The 17,842-nt window shown below is 43.6% G+C and overlaps 1 protein-coding gene across 5 annotated transcripts in view; it reads right to left on the bottom strand.

The window, feature by feature from the left end:
- The window catches only part of TEX14 (testis expressed 14, intercellular bridge forming factor), a 46,195-nt gene that overhangs the window by 20,501 nt on the left and 7,852 nt on the right, over positions 1-17,842 (bottom strand). For all 5 annotated transcript variants that reach the window (XR_002096293.1, XR_002096294.1, XM_019511151.1 and 2 more), the window contains exons 2-13: positions 16,510-16,624; positions 14,660-14,825; positions 12,650-12,786; positions 11,753-11,834; positions 11,108-11,238; positions 9,919-10,032; positions 9,412-9,535; positions 8,931-9,109; positions 5,330-5,481; positions 3,663-3,853; positions 2,864-3,014; positions 1,181-2,157 (exon numbers count right to left, since the gene is read on the bottom strand). Coding sequence is in view for 3 of the 5 variants with exons in the window: in XM_019511151.1 (XP_019366696.1) it covers positions 1,181-2,157; positions 2,864-3,014; positions 3,663-3,853; positions 5,330-5,481; positions 8,931-9,109; positions 9,412-9,535; positions 9,919-10,032; positions 11,108-11,238; positions 11,753-11,834; positions 12,650-12,786; positions 14,660-14,825; positions 16,510-16,624 (2,519 nt within the window). In the remaining 2 variants the exon portion in view is untranslated. The remainder of the gene's footprint in view (positions 1-1,180; positions 2,158-2,863; positions 3,015-3,662; positions 3,854-5,329; positions 5,482-8,930; positions 9,110-9,411; positions 9,536-9,918; positions 10,033-11,107; positions 11,239-11,752; positions 11,835-12,649; positions 12,787-14,659; positions 14,826-16,509; positions 16,625-17,842) is intronic.

Here is a 17,842-nt window from a genome sequence, read left to right as displayed (position 1 = left end):
GCGCATTTACTGTGCAGTACAGGAATGCATCTACATGTGCACACCCATACTGCGCAGTGAATATGGCAACTTATGCTGCCTTGTGCATAAATTTGATACCTGCATCATGCAGGTCTCACATTTACGCCCAATTAGTTACTGCACAGTAAATTTAAGCCAGCGTAAATGCATGTGTAGACATGCCCTATTTCTGCAAACTTAATTCACTAGCCTTTATTTGAATGGCACTAATCACATGAGCAACAGTGACAGGCTGAGGCCCTACATTAACCAGAAGTAGGTGGTAAATTTCTAGTAGGCTCCTTTTACATGTAGGGGTCCAAACCTTCAATAAGGTGAGTGACTTGTGGGAATTTCTGGTGCTAGGCAACTCACAGATCAGCCCCACAATCCAGATACAAATATAAAACCCTTCTCCAAATATACTCTTTTGGCTAGCAATGTTAATAAGTCTACAAGCACTTAGAAATTATCCTCACATGACAGCTGAGAGCAACAACAACCTATAAAAATACCCTCTCCTACACTTGCTCTGCCTCCCAATATTCCCCACCTTCACTCCAAACAAAGATGATTTCTCCACAGGGGCAGTGGGCTGTCTAATTAAACTCAAATGGAAAGACTTTCCTGTCTCTCTGTGAAGAGCCGGGTACAATAAAGTGCTAGTCAAAATAAGAAGAAATAACAGCAGGTGCTAAAAATGTAAATTGGCCTCCCTAGGTCCTTAGACCTAGATATTTTAGTCATTTTAAATCAGCCCTTAAAATGCATTCACTGAGAACACATTTGTGCATCCCAATCCAGTAACCCTGAAAACAAAATTAAGAGGCCAATTTTTAAAGTGTGGCTTTATTACAGTCTTATTATATAAGCCATCAGTAAACAGACATTAGGCTACAAGTCAGAACAAAATAGAGCCATAAATAAAGATGAAATGTCTATACAAAAAAGCTACTAGTTGGTTAAAGCCAAAAAGATGACACATTCTCACACTGAGAACTAGACTGATCATTTTCTCTCTTACATACAATGTAAAAAGCAAACAAGCACTCAAAGAATAAGTAGAAAAGTGATAATCACTGTTCTCCCTTGATAGAGCATCCAGATCCATGCATCTCTTCACTACTACACTCCTGCTAAACAACACATACGTAGTCACAGTCTTCTCTCCCTCCCTTACCTGATTGCTTGGTCCTACAGAAGACCCCAGGCAGAAATTGCTCTGGTAGACATCACCTTTATTCTTGCTACTTTCAACAAAGCATTCTGTCTTTTCTCTCCGTGCTTTCCTTTTTCCCTGCACAGCCTTTGTGATAGCTTGGAAACGGTTGATCCCCACAGCCTTCTGTGAACCAGGCATTTGTGGAGGTGGAGGGGTATAGTTCCTTGAAGGAGGGCCTACTGCCTTCCACAAAAACACATTCGCTCCTGAATAAGGTATCTTGACATTTCTGAGGACATCATCAATGTTATCCAGGTAGCTCTCTATGAACATCTGCTTAGCAAACTGTTCTGCTTGCATTTCCTTAAGCTGTCTCTGTTGTTTTTGGATTGTCTCTAATTCATCTAACTTCTCCTCTGTTCTGCAAATGGAATTTGTTGCCTGCTGCAGGAAGGTCTGAGAAATCTTTAGGTTCAGGACACATTTGCTAATGTGCTGCCCAGTCCTGGATGGGCTACTCAGACTAGCCCTGACATCTCTTTCCTCTTGGTCCAGCATATACAGCTCTGAGGTCTTGCTTAGTGCCTCTTCTTCCCCCAAACTGTGCTCTGGATCTGTTTCTGAAGAGCTCCCTTCCTCAGAACTGGGCTTCTCCTCTAGCTGTATTTCAGAAGGCACTGGTAGGAGCTTGGAGGCATCCTTACCCTCTTCTACATTTTGCTGCTCTATTTCAGCCCCCAAGGCACACTTTATCTCAGCCTGTCCTTCCACAGCATTTTCATGGAATTCTGAATAATATGCATAGATTTCATTCATTTCAAAGCTACAGAGGCTCTCATTAACATCGCTGGCACTGAAGGTCCTCTGGAGGTTAGAAGCCACATCTTGGCTCAGATCGTGTGGACCTGGCTGCACACTAACCATAGCTTCATAGTCTAGAACAGTTCCTTTTTTCGCAGGGGATACTGAACATCTTGGCACAGTATAGCTGCATGCTGAAAAACCAGATAATAGCGTTAGGCTACTTCTTCAGGCTTCCATTTTGAGTGCTGCTTACTCAGCAAGCCTCTTTGCTTGTTGTTAGAATAGCAACAATCAAACCCTCTATTTGACAATACGGATATATGACACATTCGCCAAGTAGTAAACTGACTTTACTACAGAGTAAAAGAGGAGCAGGCATGTGATGCCCAGCCCTGCTGCAAAGTAAAGTACCTAGAATCCAGGGCAAAGTTCTCTCTTCATCATTTTCCTCTTCTCAGTGGAAAAAACTAAGGCATATTCAGCTATACTAAAATAGTCTCATGGAAACTTTTGGTTTTGCAAAACAGGCATCTTCCACAGGAAAAAGGGGCTGGCCCTAACTCACTGTCTCCACTGCAGAAGTGGAGGGGAACTCAGGACTCCTGCACAGAGGGTTCATAATCCCAGCAGCCCTTAGGGACCTGGACACTGGGGTGTCTGCAACTAAAACAAGACTACCACTGATTCTCTTTGGCTGTCAGGGTGTGCCAGCAGCAAGGATACACTGGCACCCCACAATCTAGTCTAGACAGGGGTAGTGATGGCAGATGAGAAGTGCCTTGTTCCAAATTACCACTGGGGTTGTTGCTATGCACAGCTCTGCTAGTTCCAAAATCTGGCCCTTCCCTTTTGAGATGCTTCTGTATGAGAGGACAGCCTTAATGCACAGAAACTCACCAGACTCTACGATTGCTTCTCCTTGCAGCTCAATTGTTCTCCTCTGATACTTGGATTCTGACCCCAAATAGATGTTTACGTCTGCAGACAGACTGTGCCCTTGTGCACGTGAGCTTTCACCAGGGCGATCCATTCGAGCAGCAATCAAATCCTGTAACAGAAGGGATGCTGTAAAGGGCAGCTGAAATGGCATTGTAGGGTCTTCTGTTTTCACTCTGAACTACTACCATGCATATAGGGTGAGGCTGGCCCCATGCACTGCAGGCAGGCAGACCCCTGCATGCTACCCCAGATACAGGAAACTGGACTGCACAATTCTGTGGCCATGGGAGAGGACGTGTTCTTGCTTTCCCTGTGGCTTGCTCCTCGGCCTTTCGGCTAGGAGCAAGTAAAACCAGGGGACATTCAAACAGCAAGGCCTCTGGGTTTGAGGCTTGCACATAGGATGCCAGCCATGGATTTGGGGAGTATGCAAAGCCCCAGACTGTTGGGTCTGGGAGCAGGGATACTTGCCCAGTGGTAGAGCCACACATTCATGAACAACTGAGCTCTGCTCAGCTGAAATTTGGAACTTGACTCTAGGGCTCTGCCCAATAGAATTCAGAACTGAAACAAAATTTCAACCAAAAAAAAAAAAAAAAAGCCATTAGCCCAACTGCACTAAGAGTATAGCCCAAACTCGGACCTGTGACCTCACATTACAGACCTGAAGAAAAGAACAACACCAACTCTAATAAACTGTTAACTCTGATTAACCAAATGTGACTAAGAGCATAAGTGCTACAATCTTGAGAGTCACCTTTAAGTCATTCTGCAGGGTATATCGAATATCCTGGAGGCTGATGGAGCGCTCCTTCTGTTTGGCTTCCAAGCCTGTCTTTACAATGTCATAATAGGGTTTAGGAAGTCTGACATCAGTATTCAGATATTGCCGAGAAACAATGAGTTCTTTAATAAAGGAGTCTTCCTGGCCACTCCAGGGCAGAGTTTCTGAAAGAAATATTCCAATTACAGATTACAGCATGTTCATGAATAATGAAAGAAGGGAAAGAATCAGACGAAGCCACAGGAACAGATGACATGACATTCAGACAGGGACGTGCCTTCCACTGGGAATCAGACGAGTGGTCCAGTTAGTTCGCTATCCCTCCTCTCACCATGGCCAGCACTGGATGCTTCCCAGGAAGCTGCCTAAACACTCCCTGTAGTTTTAAAATCATGAAATAAACTGCCCAGAGAATATTTTTCCTTCCCTCATCAGGTTAAGTGGGTTCAACTCTAGGACAACTGGTTTATCTTGCCGGCTTTCACAGTGGATGTTCCCGTTGCCAATGTAAACGTCTACTCCTTTTAAGAACTCTGATACCCACTTGGCCTCTGTGCTATCTTGTGACAGGAAGTTAGTGTGCCACGTGTAGCAGAACTCTTATCTGTTTTCATTTGGGGCCTGCCATTTGCATTGTCCTTGAATTAAGGTTCAAGATCATTAAGAACTCTCTACACCTTCTCCTGTGTTCCATACCTCTTATCCATATTAGACTCCTCCTTAAATTAAGCCATTCCAAGGTTTCTAATTTCTCTTCATATGACTTTTTTTTTACTAACCAGTTATTTGATTACCCCTCCCTGAAACCTTTCTATTTCTGCTTATTTCTCTGAGATGGACTGACCAATATTAAATGCATTCATCCAGGTGTGTGTACCACAGATCTGTACAACGGTTCTGTATCTTCAGCATTCTTTTCTATTATACACTTTACAAGGCATAGCAATTTTTGCTTTTTTGATCAGCCCTGCATGTTGAGTACTTCATTAAGCTCTCCACAATGACGCACATTTCCTTTTTTTTGAGCAACAGGAGCTTGGTTTGAACCCTCAGTACGTACTCTACGTTCAAAATGTACCTTCATTAAACTCTGCCAGACAGGGTTTTATCTGCCATCATGCTATCTATTCACCTAACCGACAGCTTCACAGTTCCTCAACATCTTCTCTGGTTTTGACTAGCCTACCTAACTGTGGGCCGCAATCTGCAGTTTTGCACCTTACTAATCAGGGCTTTTTGCCCAATCACCAATTAACCCTTTGGGTACATCCCTGTCTTCACCCCCTTTAATTTTGTCAGGTTAAGACAAGTATTTGTAGGTAAATATCTATTGTGTTTCCCTGTCCCCCACAGAATCTTGCCTAATCTAAGCTTTCAATTAGAGTTAAACAGGGCATTCTCATTTCTCCCCAGATATCAGCACGCTGTGCAAAAGAGCTAGCAGGGAGATATATGATTTCTTCTTTTCCAAGCAACTCTCCCTCTCATAAGAAGAAAACCTTAACTCAGCAAGTTCTAAAGGAGCTCACCTAAGGGACCATGAAAGGAAATTAAATTGACATTTGGAGTACTGATGATCTGCATCAGAAGCACTCCATGAGATAACTCAGTGACAGAAGTCTGTACCCCTTTAAATATACCTGTTAAAGCCTCTTGCATTACTGTACAGAAGCTATAAATGTCGGATTTGACTGTAGCAGCCTTTTGAAGGATCACTTCAGGAGAGCACCATCTATATAGCTGAGCTGGGACAGGAACGCGTGTAAGATCAATGTGTTCTCCTCCATCCTTGCTGCCAGAAAAGAAAATGAAACAAGGACAAACTGGGCAAACATAACACATAACAAGTAGCTATTCCATTCAGGGTATTCAGAAATCAAAGAGTTCAAGAAATCACATTAGCACACAGACACAAACCAAAGCAAGCTACAAGTTCTGTCTAGGACCTTTGGTTATAGATGAGCCTGGTTTTGAATCGTCCCATCTGGAAGGTCTGATCTTCAGGAAGCCAGGAATGAATTTCATAATTTTTATATGTTTGTTTATTTTAAATGACTCGCATTCTGCACAAACATTAACCAAAACATTAGCCCCCATAGTCAAAAACAGCCTTTTGAAAGAACATCTAATATATGCATAAAAATAAATGGTTTGTTTTGGCATGTTACAGGAGCACCCTCTGCCGGGGACAATGAAATATAGCTGGCTCTTTCAAAATGTTACCCTCCAAAGTAAAAAAGAAAAGGCTAGAAATTGTACAAGAGTCTGGAAATTAAGATCTCATTGATCAGATCAAGGTTCAGAGCATAGGTGAAAGGCCTGTTATTTGCTATGTAGTATTGGTAGAGATACCAGCTTCTATATGACTAGAAGTTGCTTTAGGGTTGCCAAATTTCAACCTGCATATTACTAGTTGTCTGGAGATTTCATTCCCTCCCCTTTCAATTAAAAGTCTGATGATAAGGGTACATGGTGCTCCACAAAAATGGTGAAGGCTGACAGTGATCAAAAAGGTTTGGGAACCACTGCTCTAGACAGTAAGTATTCTGCTTACTTTTTCATTTCAAAATGCAAATAAATGTTCTTCAAAATCTCTGTCTAAGATAAAGGGTTTTTCCTCATCTGCAAAACTCATTTCCTGTGTAATGTAAAACTGTTCAAGGGAACAGTGATTTCAGATATTTTAAGTAGAGACCATCTGTTAGCGGAAAGCTGTACTGTAATTTACAGTTCATGTATATTAAAGAGAACCACTTGACTTAAATCATATTTCTGTCTAAAAACATTAGCCCTATCACAATGACAAGTAATACCTAAGATTTAGTGATAGTTGAAAAAAGATAGCAAGAAAATGGAGCAGGGAGGGGGAGGAGCGGGGGGGGGCAGAAATCATTATTCATTTCAGTTCATTCTCTTGGTACCTTTGGCAAATTCAGTTTCTAATGTATTTCAGAATTTATCATCACATCAGCCAGTTTCTCTCTCTTATATTTGCTACAGGAGGGAGAACCCCTGTTTACCTTTTCATGTTTTAAAAGGAATTTGCTTAAAGAAGTTAAGATGTAGTACACGCAACAAAAAACCTGGAGAATTCTCAAAAATAATTTTACCAATTCCAAATGACTTTGGTAGAAGTCCCCTTCCAAAGGAAATTAGGGGCTATTTAGAAAAGCTGGATATGTATTAGTCTATAAAGCTGGACAGGATGCACCTGAAGGTGTTGAGGGAGTTGACTGTTGTGATTGCAGGGCCACAGGCCATCATCTCTGAAAACTCATGGAGATCGGGAGAGGTCCCAGATGATTGGAAAAGTGCAAACATAGTGCCCATATTTAAGAAAGGGAAAAAGAAGGATCCAGGGAACTACAAACTGGTCAGCCTCAGCTCAGTCCCTAGAAAAATCATGGAGCAGGTCCTCAAGAAATCAATTTCTTAGCACTTGGAGGAGAAAGTGATTACGAACAGTCACCATGGATTCACCAAAGGCAAATCATGCCTGACCAACCTGATTGCCTTCTAAGACAAGATAACTGGCTTTGTGGATGCAGGGAGATCAGTGGGTATGGTATATCTTGATTTTAGCCATGTTTTGATACAGCCTTCCGCAGCATTCTCCCAGGCAAACTAAGGAAGTACAGATTGGATGAACAGACTTTACGGTGGATAGGAAACTGGCTGGAGCATTGGGCTCAGAGTAGCAATCAATGGTTTGATGCCTAGTTGGCAGCTGGTATCAAGTGGAGTGCCCATGGGGTCAATCCTGGGGCCGGTTTTGTTCGCTATCTTCATCAATGACCTGGAAGATGGCACAGAATACACTGCACCCTCAGTAAGTCTGCAGATGACACCAAGCTGTGGTGGGCAGTAGATATGCTGGAGGATAGGGCTAGGATTCAGAGTGACCTAGACAAATCTGAGGACTGGGCTAGAAGAAATCTCATGAGGTTCAACAAGGACAAGTGCAAAGTCCCTGCATTTAGGAAAAAACAATCCCATGCACCAGTGCAACCTGGGGGCTGACTGGCTGCGCAGTGGCTCTGCAGAAAAGGACCTGGGGGTGACAGTGGACAATAAGCTGAATATGGGCCAGCAGTGTGCCCTTGCTGCCAAGAAAGCTAACGGCATCCTGGGCTGCATTGGTAGGAACGTTGCCAGGAGATCGAGGGAAGTGATTATTCTCCTCTATTCAGCACTGGTGAGGCCACACTTGGAGTCCCATGTTCAGTTTTGGGGCCCCCACTACAGGAAGGATGTGGACAAGTTGGGGAGAGTCCAGCGGAGGGCAACAAAATGGTTCACGGGCTGGGGCACATGACTTGCGAGGAGATGCTGAGGGAACTGGGTTTATTTACAGAAAAGAAGACTGAGAAGGGATTTAATAGCAGCCTTCAGCTTCCTGAAGGGGGGTCTGAAAGAGGGGGAGATAGACTATTCTCAGTGGTGGCAGATGACAGAACAAAGAGCAACGGTCTCTAGCAAGGGAAGCTTAGGTTAGATATTAGGAAGAATTTCTCAGTAGAAAGGTAGTAAAGCACCAGAACAAGTTACCCAGAGAGGTTGTGGAGTCTCCATCCTTGGAGGTTTTTAAGACCCAGATAGACAAAACCTCGGCTGGGATGATGCAGCTGGGGCTGGTCCTGCTTTGAACAGGGGGTTGGACTAGATGTGACCTCCTGGGGTCCAATCCAACCTGAATGTTCTATGATTCTGGGTATCCTCAGCTGCCACTAATCTCAGTGCAAGTTTCAGGGTCCCCAAAACCCAGCTGTATTAGGCTCCAGAAGTAAAGGTTCAATAAAACAACTGGAATTACTTCTGTTGGAATTACTTTTACCAGAGGAATAAAACTGAAATTTCAACTAAGATTTCTCCCTCCGTGTTCAATGGAAGAAGGTTCCATTATATAATAGAGCCTTTACATTCTAGAGACGCAGGCAACCTTTTTCTACTAGTAAAACTGATTTTTAAGTACTTATAGCTGAGACCCAAAAATTAAATCCACCTTAATTTTGGCCACTCTTGATGGGCACTAACCATGTAAATGAGAAATGGAGATGTGGAAACCTCAGCCCCCCAAGCCAACTCTACAATGCTGACAACAGTCAGGATGAATCTCAGCTCTCCTCCTCAAAGATCCTCAGGTAATCATGAGATCTCTCAGCAAGATTACCTTGACAACAGAATTTAGTCCTAAACTCAACCTCACCTCCCTTTCAAAGTAATAACAAGACAATTCTTTACCTTTCGAGCATGTACTCCAAGTTTGTTAACTTTGCTTCACCGGCAGAAACAATCTGTACAGCATAGGAGGTGAGTGAGCGGTGGACAAATCCACGAGCATGCAAGAACCTCAATGCATCATTAATTTGAAGCAGCAGAAACACAATTGTCTCCATGTACAGTACTGGGAACTCTGAACGCTGAAAGAAACAACAGATAAGAATTCACACTGCTGATCATCAATGTATAGTACAGAGCAAAACCTAGTGTTATGTAACCATATGGGTAGAGAAGTCGAAAAGCGATGCTTTCTACTGTAAAGTAATTCACAGTGCACATAGCGAATGCTGTGTGATAGCTGAGAAACCACACACTAATACAGGGAGTTAGGATTTCTCACTTTCTGCGTCTAAGCAGCAAATGCAGATTTTGTAACACACCGAACCTTTTCCTAGGCAAACTGTTTGTTAAAAAAAAGAACAAAAACACCAGTTCCACTTACCCTTTCATGGAGGATGCTGTACAGTGAGCCAAAGCTAACTCTCTCATACACCAAACGAGTTTTTTCCAAGTCACTAGACAAACAAACTGCCATCAGCTGCAGCAAGTGAGGATGGCGAAGTTTACTGCAAAAAGAGAGAGATCCCAAGAGTATTAGGAAAGAAAAGCTCTGGCCTTCTGCACCTTTTCACTGATATAACTGTTTCTAATTTATCACTAAAATATGCAAAATAAAAGAGTTGTTCACTGGCAGCCAACTGTCTGCTGCTGTTTGAACACGCGCAGCGATATACTTATGGGAAGTGTTAAGTATGTGGGGAGGGAATCCCGCCTACCCAGTACTACACTTTCCAATGCACATCTGAGAAAAACTGAACTGTGCATCCCATTTGCAAAAAGCAGAGAAGCCAAGATTCATCCTTTTGCAAACCTGTTTGTTTTTATTCCAAGGCTGCCTAGGCTTGTCTCAAGCCCTGAAACACTGGAGACACTGTACCTTTTTTCTTACCTACTATGCTCCTGCTCTGCTATTAGAAGATCAGCTAAACGGAGCTTACTACAGTTCTGATGTGGTTTAAAACTGAGCTCCTTCACTGTGACTCTGCTGCCACCCCACATTAGGCTACAAAGAAAAAGAGAGGGGATTCCACTCACTGCATTTGTACAATAGGTTTTTCAGTTATAGCATCACTTATAAATAACATCAAAGCTTCTCAGGATTACAGAGCTGTCTCCTGGTGTTAGCAACATGCCATCACTTTGATAACCCTGGCAATATGCTTCCAGCTTTCCAAATGAACAATAAACTCTTTGCTCGCCAAAGAGTAGCTACAGCGAGACAGAGACTGTTTTACAGAGAGAAAAAGTGCTGCCACTTGGCAGACCACATTACCACAATCCCAGGCAAAAAACCACAGCATTAGAAATCACTTCTCACACAGGCAGTATCCAACCCCCGTGAGACAAGCTAGTTCTGCTGAGGAGTAGCAGGGACCAGCCTGCGGATCCTCTGAACAGTCAGAGTTCTTCTGCAGATCAGAAAAGGCACAACGGGGCCTAACCTGCACTTGTGGCTCTACCCTTTGGGTCTGAGCAAATAGGCTACAGCAGGTGTGCCCAGGGCCTGAACTTGGACCACCCAAATCCAAACTATGAGCATACACCAGGGCCAGTTATGTGGCCCAAAGAGTTTTTTGTGGGCTGGATCACTGACCTCCATGGGCCACATTCAGCCCGCAGCACTCATTCACCACAGCTGCCAGAGTCCCTGTGTTGGTCGTGTTAATCCACAAGGCAACTAGAGCTGCTGTTTTAGCAGTGTCCCTGGGTTTCAGAGCCTCACGGAAACAGTGGCCCCATCAGCTGCAGGGATTAACACTCTCACCTGGTCAATGGAAAGCCCCACAGTCTGGATCCAGCTTTCAAGAAACCCCATGAGATGAATCCAGCCCTAAGGGCCCAACAACTTTGATACCATTTGATGCTACAAGGAGATTTGACAAACAAAATACAAAAGGAGGCAAACCCTGCTATGGCAGGGAGATGGAATGGATGATTACAGCACATGTTCCTCTCTTGCTTCTATGATTAGTGGAAAGGAAAACAAATCCAGACAGGTCATCTGCTCCAGTCACTTGCTACTCAAGTCTTCTAATATATATTAAACAATAGCAGAAAACAATTTCAGATCTACTCACTTTGTCATAAGCATGTATGGTCCCGTGGGGTAAGAGAATGTAGCTTCATCATCTGCCTGGAACACTTCTTTATCCCCAATGATAGGGAGAGATGCCAGGTACCCAAGCTGCTTATTGCCTGTTAGATGAAACTGAAACAAGAACAACGCAGTGCATAAATAGGAAACACTCAGTTACTCCCTGGTTCTACCTCCCAGCTCAGGTACGCATTCAGTGTGCCATCTTAAGATGTTGGGAGATAAGCTAAAGTATCTAAAACATTGTTTTGAAGCAGAAAAATGCTACATTAGCACTAAGGATATCTACCCAGGACAACTGACTAAAAGCAAATGTTCACCCAACTGCACAAATTAAAGATCATCTTGAAAGGACTTAAATAGCCATGTTAAAGGATCAGCTGCCATATCCGAGTCACACAGGTGGATCCCCTTGGTATAATCCTTTGTTTGTTTCCAAACAAATCCCAGTTTAGGACTCTCTAATGTTTGCACCCTTTAGCGACCAGTAAAAAATAACAGTGATTGAAAACTGATACATAAAGGGCCATCTCTGGATCTCTCTCTCTATATTTTTATTTATTTATCTATTTAAACACAAGTGTAAAGTGCTGCCAAAGCTCAGAGCCCACCAGCTTTCATGTCTTACCTTCCCGAACCCAAAGCTGTAGATGTTCCGTGATGAATTTGCTCCACTTTTTAGAAATTTACCCAGAGGACTGTCTGCAATCCTAAGTGTCAAAGGTATAGTATTCAGTAAGTCCCTATGTAGATTAACAGTGCAGACCAAGGCTTTCAGAAGGGTTACAATTCCAGCTCCCAAATGACAGCATTTATTAAACAAGACACAAGTACTGTATCAGGGCTTTGCCTGGGTTCCTTTGCCTGAGCTGATCCCTGCGCTACAGCTGAAATGAAGCCTGACCTGTAAAGTAGATGACAGCACACCACAGCATGCTGCAACATGCACTAGTCACATTTCAAAAGCTTGGGCATATGCTGGCAGCTTGCCTTTAATAAGCAGCTCTTACTGTCTATGTGATTTTGTTTAAAATAAATCAATCAAGTGAAAATTAATATATAGGCACCCTGCAGTCACCTGGACACTCAAGTACTCTGTTTACAGAAAGATATTTCCAGGCAGACTCTTCAGTTGTGTCAGTAAAATATATGAACTGGCTACAGACACACTCTCTAAGGATCTACAGAGATTAAGAAACTGGATTTATTTCACAATGCATAGTGCCAGGCATTTGAGATCTAATAAAATAAAAATGCTTATTCAGTGAAACATTTCTGTTAAATAAAGAAGAAAGTTTAAGCTACTATCCTACAAACTGAGTCTACTATAACAAAAAGAATCTCAGCACTAATAACTAACCCCAGACAGTAGCTTCTCTGAATAGGCAGCTCCAGCTGCAAAGCAGGTATTGCCAAAAACAGAGCAAATGTAAATGACAATAAAAAGAAAAGGGAGGTTATACTTCTGGACCTTTGAGTACAGAATGGAAGGTGTCTGAGTCAGTACCTGAGGTTATAGTCTTACCCTTGAACAAGGCCACCAAATCTACCTGGGCCACAGATCAGTACTTTGGATGAGTCAGTCTTCCTAAGTAAATCAAAAGGGAAATTCTGAATTGCGGCCTGCATGTGTGAAGCACAACGCTGCATAAATTCCAGCATCTGTAAAAAAAAAGAATCATCACCTACTTGTTAATAGTAATATACAGCCTCAGCAGAAATAACCTAGCTTATTAAAATTCCTATTAGACCATTTATGGACAGTGAAGACTCTCGACACTAAGATGCGAGTATCATACAAAATCACTCACATTCAAAAACAGTTGCAGTGTGTGAGTGTATAAATCAATAATATAAATGGGAAAATAAAACCAAACCTCAAAACCAAGAAACACAGATGATTTCAGTACATGGTAAACATGGTAAAACTTCCAGGAGTTTTCCTTGCTAGAAAATCTCTTTTTCAGTAAAAAATGCACATTAAAAGAAAAATGTAAATCAATGTCAGTTACATTTTGTTGCACTGTTATGCTTAATGCAAAGAGGCACATTGTATTTGCACCGTAACAACTGCAGATCTAGGTCCCGATCTTCCAAACAAGCATATGCTTGGTATTACCTACAAGAATATGCATAGTTCCAATGGGCTTACTCACAGACAGAGTTCCACGTGCGCACGAGGGACTGCAAGATCAGGGACTATTGTTATAGTTCTCATCACTGCCCTTACTGCCCTGATTCTGTCACTGCCCTGATTCTGCAAGATCATTAGCACAGGAAGGAGCCTCATTAAAATCAGGTTGATCTCAAGTGACCCAGGTCTCTAAGCAACACTAAGTGTGTCTACACGTGCGTTACTGCACAGTAACTAATCAGGCATAAATATGATACCTGTATGGTGCAGGTATCAAATTATGCTCGAGTCAGCATAAGTCACTGTGACAGGAGTATCGCTATCGGAGCCTTTCTAGGAGTGACTCCACCCTCCTGTTATGGGCCAACTGTCTGCTTACTCGCCTGCCATGCCTTGATCTTAATTGATTAACTGATTGATGTAATCAGCAGGACGCTGCTCACTTTATGCGCCCCAGTGCCAGGGGGTGCTACCTGCGGCTCCTCTTCCTCCCCTACACCGCAGCCCAAGCCTCGCAGATGGTACTGACATGGTTTTGACCTGGGACCTGTTGTGCCTTGGCCCTTTCCTTTACCTCCTTGAGGTTCCTCACAGCCCCGCCTTGCTCTGGGGCTTCTCCCTGCCCCCTTGCTCTGGGCTTCTCACTGCCCCCTTGCTCTGGGGCTTCTCACTGCCCCCCTTGCTCCGGGGCTGGGGTCAATGCACCCCAAACACTGAGCCTTCTCTGGCGCCAGGGTCCCCATGCTACCGTGGAGCTCCTATGAGGCCTCCTCTGACCCCTAATAGCCTCACCCAGTCCTCCGGTCTTATAAAACTACAAACAGAAAACTCAAGCCCCTGGGCTATAACATAAAATCTAAGCCATCTGGCTAACCATCATTCAAATCCCTACCAGGGAATTCTCTACCCGGTATCCACAAACAGAAACTGCTCAGGCCATCAGGCTTCTCTACTCTGCTTGTTCCGGCAGAGCTCCTTCTCCCTTGGCTGCTAGCAGAGAACTGCCTTCCTGGCCTCACACCTGGGCTTAAGAAGGGCCAAGCCCTGCCCCTTTCTGTCAGCTGGCTCCGCCGGCTGCTCTGGTAACCAGCACCTGTGCTGCCCTGGTGACTGGCAGCTGAGCCTCCCCCTTCTTGCCACCAGGGGTCTCTCCCGAGCTGTTTTCTGCTCTCAGGCGCAGGGCACCTGAGTGCTCTGCAACAGTCACCATATTTACTGCGCAGTACGAGCATGCACATGTAGAAGCATGCCCGTACTGCGCAGTAAATGTGCATGTGTAGACACACCCTGTTAGAATGGAAATCTTCAATGCTGTCTAAAAACACTGCTTCCTGGGCTATCAGGATTTTACATCTGGAATGTATTTTGGAGATGTTTGAAATCTTTGGTACAGACACATACCTGAGCACTAGTTTCCTTTCCAGCTGACAGAGCCCAGCACTGTGGAGTTCTTCCATCTTTATCGTGGACTCGCAGATCACCGCCCACATCCAACAACTTACTAAGAACCCCCTGATTTGCTGAGAAGGCTGCAGCGTGTACTGGCGTGCTCCCATCATAACAACGGCTGAAGAATATTACAGCAGAAAAATTTCAAATGATTTTCTTTGGAAAATAACTACACTTCTTGAAAGAAAAGCATATAGACAATTCTTTTTTTTCTGTAAAAATAGATATGTGTGTGTGTGTATAATATATATATATATATATATATATATATATTATACACACACACACACGTTAGACTATATATATCTACACTCTGAGTATCACTCCACACATAAAACCATAACCTATTACAAAAACCGCACCCATGCACCCGTAGAAAGGCCCGCTGGCCACCCAGACCTGTTACAATACCCGCGCCATGTGCTATGCGCACACAAACAAACTCTGGTCTCAGACCAGGCACCCCTTCCTTCCATTCCCCACCCTGCTTCCAGGGTCACAGCCTCAGTTCACCCTTGTCCACGCTGCAGTCACTCCAGCTCCTGCTGGAGGACCCACTGCTGCTGTCGCTGTCCTCAGTTCCATTTGTTTCTTCCTCTTCCTCGCTATCAAAGCCCCCTTCCCCACGAGGGGGAAGTTGGAAGATCCTGTGCCACATGTCTCTGTGCCAGATGGCTTTGGCTGCATCATCTCCATCCTCCACTACCAATTTCTGGTAGTAAGTCTGGAGTTCGCTCAGAGCCATTTTCACACTCATATATATACTTCTGCACAACAGAATACACCCTGATCTTGACACAAGTGGGTCCACATATAAAGTACACCCTGGTCACCATCCACACATGGATTACAGACAAGTAAATAACTCTGCCATATAATAGTACTTGTGTTGGGCAGTACTATCCTATGGCAAAGTTAACTGGTTTACTCCAACCTAATAGTACCACTCATGTAGACCAGGGGTGTCCAACTTTTTTGACTGTGGGGCCGGATCATGAACTTTTTATCACCCAGTGGGCCGGTGAGCCATATTCAAAGACCCCACAGGAAGTGGTATCACATCACCCCCCCAAAACAAAAGAACAGTGTTTACTTTAATTTCCTGTTGCAGAACCTCGCGCCTCAGAAAACGGCTTGGAGGGCTGCATGGTGGCCCGCGGGCCGTATGTTGGACAAGCCTGGTGTAGACGATGACACTTTACTGCTGAGCTAATTAAGCAACTCCACAGTAAGTGTCTTGTGTAGATGCCCCCTCAGAGGTACAGCTGAGGTAGGTGTATGGATAGGTGAAGACACTTAAAGCTCTGAACATGGACGTGCTCAAACAGAGACACTAAAGATACCTATGCTACAAGCTTCTTCCCACTGAGCTCTTGTGACACTTGGCTCTGTTATGTGGTTATTCCAAACCCACACTTGCCCACAGAGATATTCTAGCACACGCAGCTGCAGTGTGTCCCTCAGACTGCTGCTTACAAAGGCACATTCAGTCTGATGGCACAGCACTCTAATTATCCTGACATTCACTTGTAACACCTAATATAATCTATCACAATGACTAATAACTAACTTGTTTCATCATGTAACATTATAAGGCATATTTGCCATTCAGCCCCAGAGTAAAGCGCTGTTGTATAATCTATCCCCAGCTGTCATGAAGTTGAATGATCCTGCTCTTGTGAAGGGAATGTATGTTTTGCATCTGCTCATTTATGTTTATTAAAGACAATGTTGTGCGTCACAACAGTTCAGCTGTCCAAAAAGGTTAAGTCTGCATCAATGTATTAATTCTTATACTTAACTGATTTGGGTCCGAGCCGTAATCCAACAGCACATCCACTATTTTCCCAAGACCAAAGAGTGCAGCAGTAAAGAGAGCAGTCTGGCCCAAGGAGTTTACTGCATCCACATGGATCCCTACAACAACGACACAGAAACACAGCCACTAAATGTCTTTCCTGCTCGAGGACCCCTTCAGGCACGTGCCACTGATTATCCCACTGGGAAATTAATCCCTTTACATGAATGCTCAATTCCTTTCTGAATATTGGGAAAATGTAAATCTACAAGATCATGTCTAACAGGAATCAATCATGCACTTTAAGCCTGTACAATTTTGAATGTATTGCCTATTATCAAATCTTACTGGTCTGGGTTAAATAATAAGCAAATGCCAATGATGCAAAATATATTAAATAAAATCAGATAAGGAATACATTATATTTCCTAATGTAAAAGAATAAAATGCCTTCAATAAGAAGCCTTGCTTATTTGCTGTAAATTGTTTTAGCTAAATCGCTGCCTTCCAAAATGTGGTAGTGAAACAATAGGTAATTTCAGAAACTTTATGATTAGCTTTGGTTGAATTTAGTAAGACCTACAGCAGTTACACTAAGTGGATTGAAGTGGGTGTGTTATAACACTCACCTTGTGCAGAAACACCTATTTAGTAAAACCAAACTAGGACATTAACACACTTCGCTACCTTTGAATCTTTAATACACATCCAGGAGAAAGGGCACTGAGGAGGAAATCCCTGGCATTAAAAAGCTTATCAAACTCTGCCCCAACTGCAGAGCACTAGGAGCAATCCTGGCCTCTAGAGAAAACCCTTTTTTGAAAAAACTCCCAGAGACTAATCTCAAGATGCTACAAAAGTAACAGAGAAAAAAAAAGAAAGACAAACAGTGCTGGAAAACGCGCGGCAGCCCAGCACAAAACCTGAGACAGTTTGGGTAGCTCGCGCAACTGTGGTTCTCGAGAATGGGAGGAACCGTGCACCTCGAGTGCTGCTGTAGGATTTTGGACAGAGCCCAATGCTGGAAACCCCTCTGCTTGTGAAGTCGGACTGATGTTAACAGCTGTTCTCAGGCAGACAGCTTCCCACCTTAGTTAATAAGCGGACATGCAAAATCTTCATGTTTCAAGACTGAGGCGGGCAGAAGATTCGTATCAGCTTGTGTCAGGGGACAAAACCACTACACCAACACTAGTGATTTATCTTGCAAAGGAACAAAACCCTTTTCAGCACTGACACCCTGTCTACCAGGAGCACCTCAGACTGAACACCCTCTGCCCCCTGTAACCTCTTTAAATACCGCGTTCAAAGACAAACAAGATTCTTTACCTAACCAG

The sequence above is a fragment of the Gavialis gangeticus genome, unplaced genomic scaffold (assembly GCF_001723915.1).
Source record: "Gavialis gangeticus isolate Ggan-Ray unplaced genomic scaffold, GavGan_comp1, whole genome shotgun sequence".
NCBI classification, from domain to species: Eukaryota; Metazoa; Chordata; order Crocodylia; family Gavialidae; genus Gavialis; species Gavialis gangeticus.
This window is presented reverse-complemented; position numbering and strand designations above follow the sequence as displayed.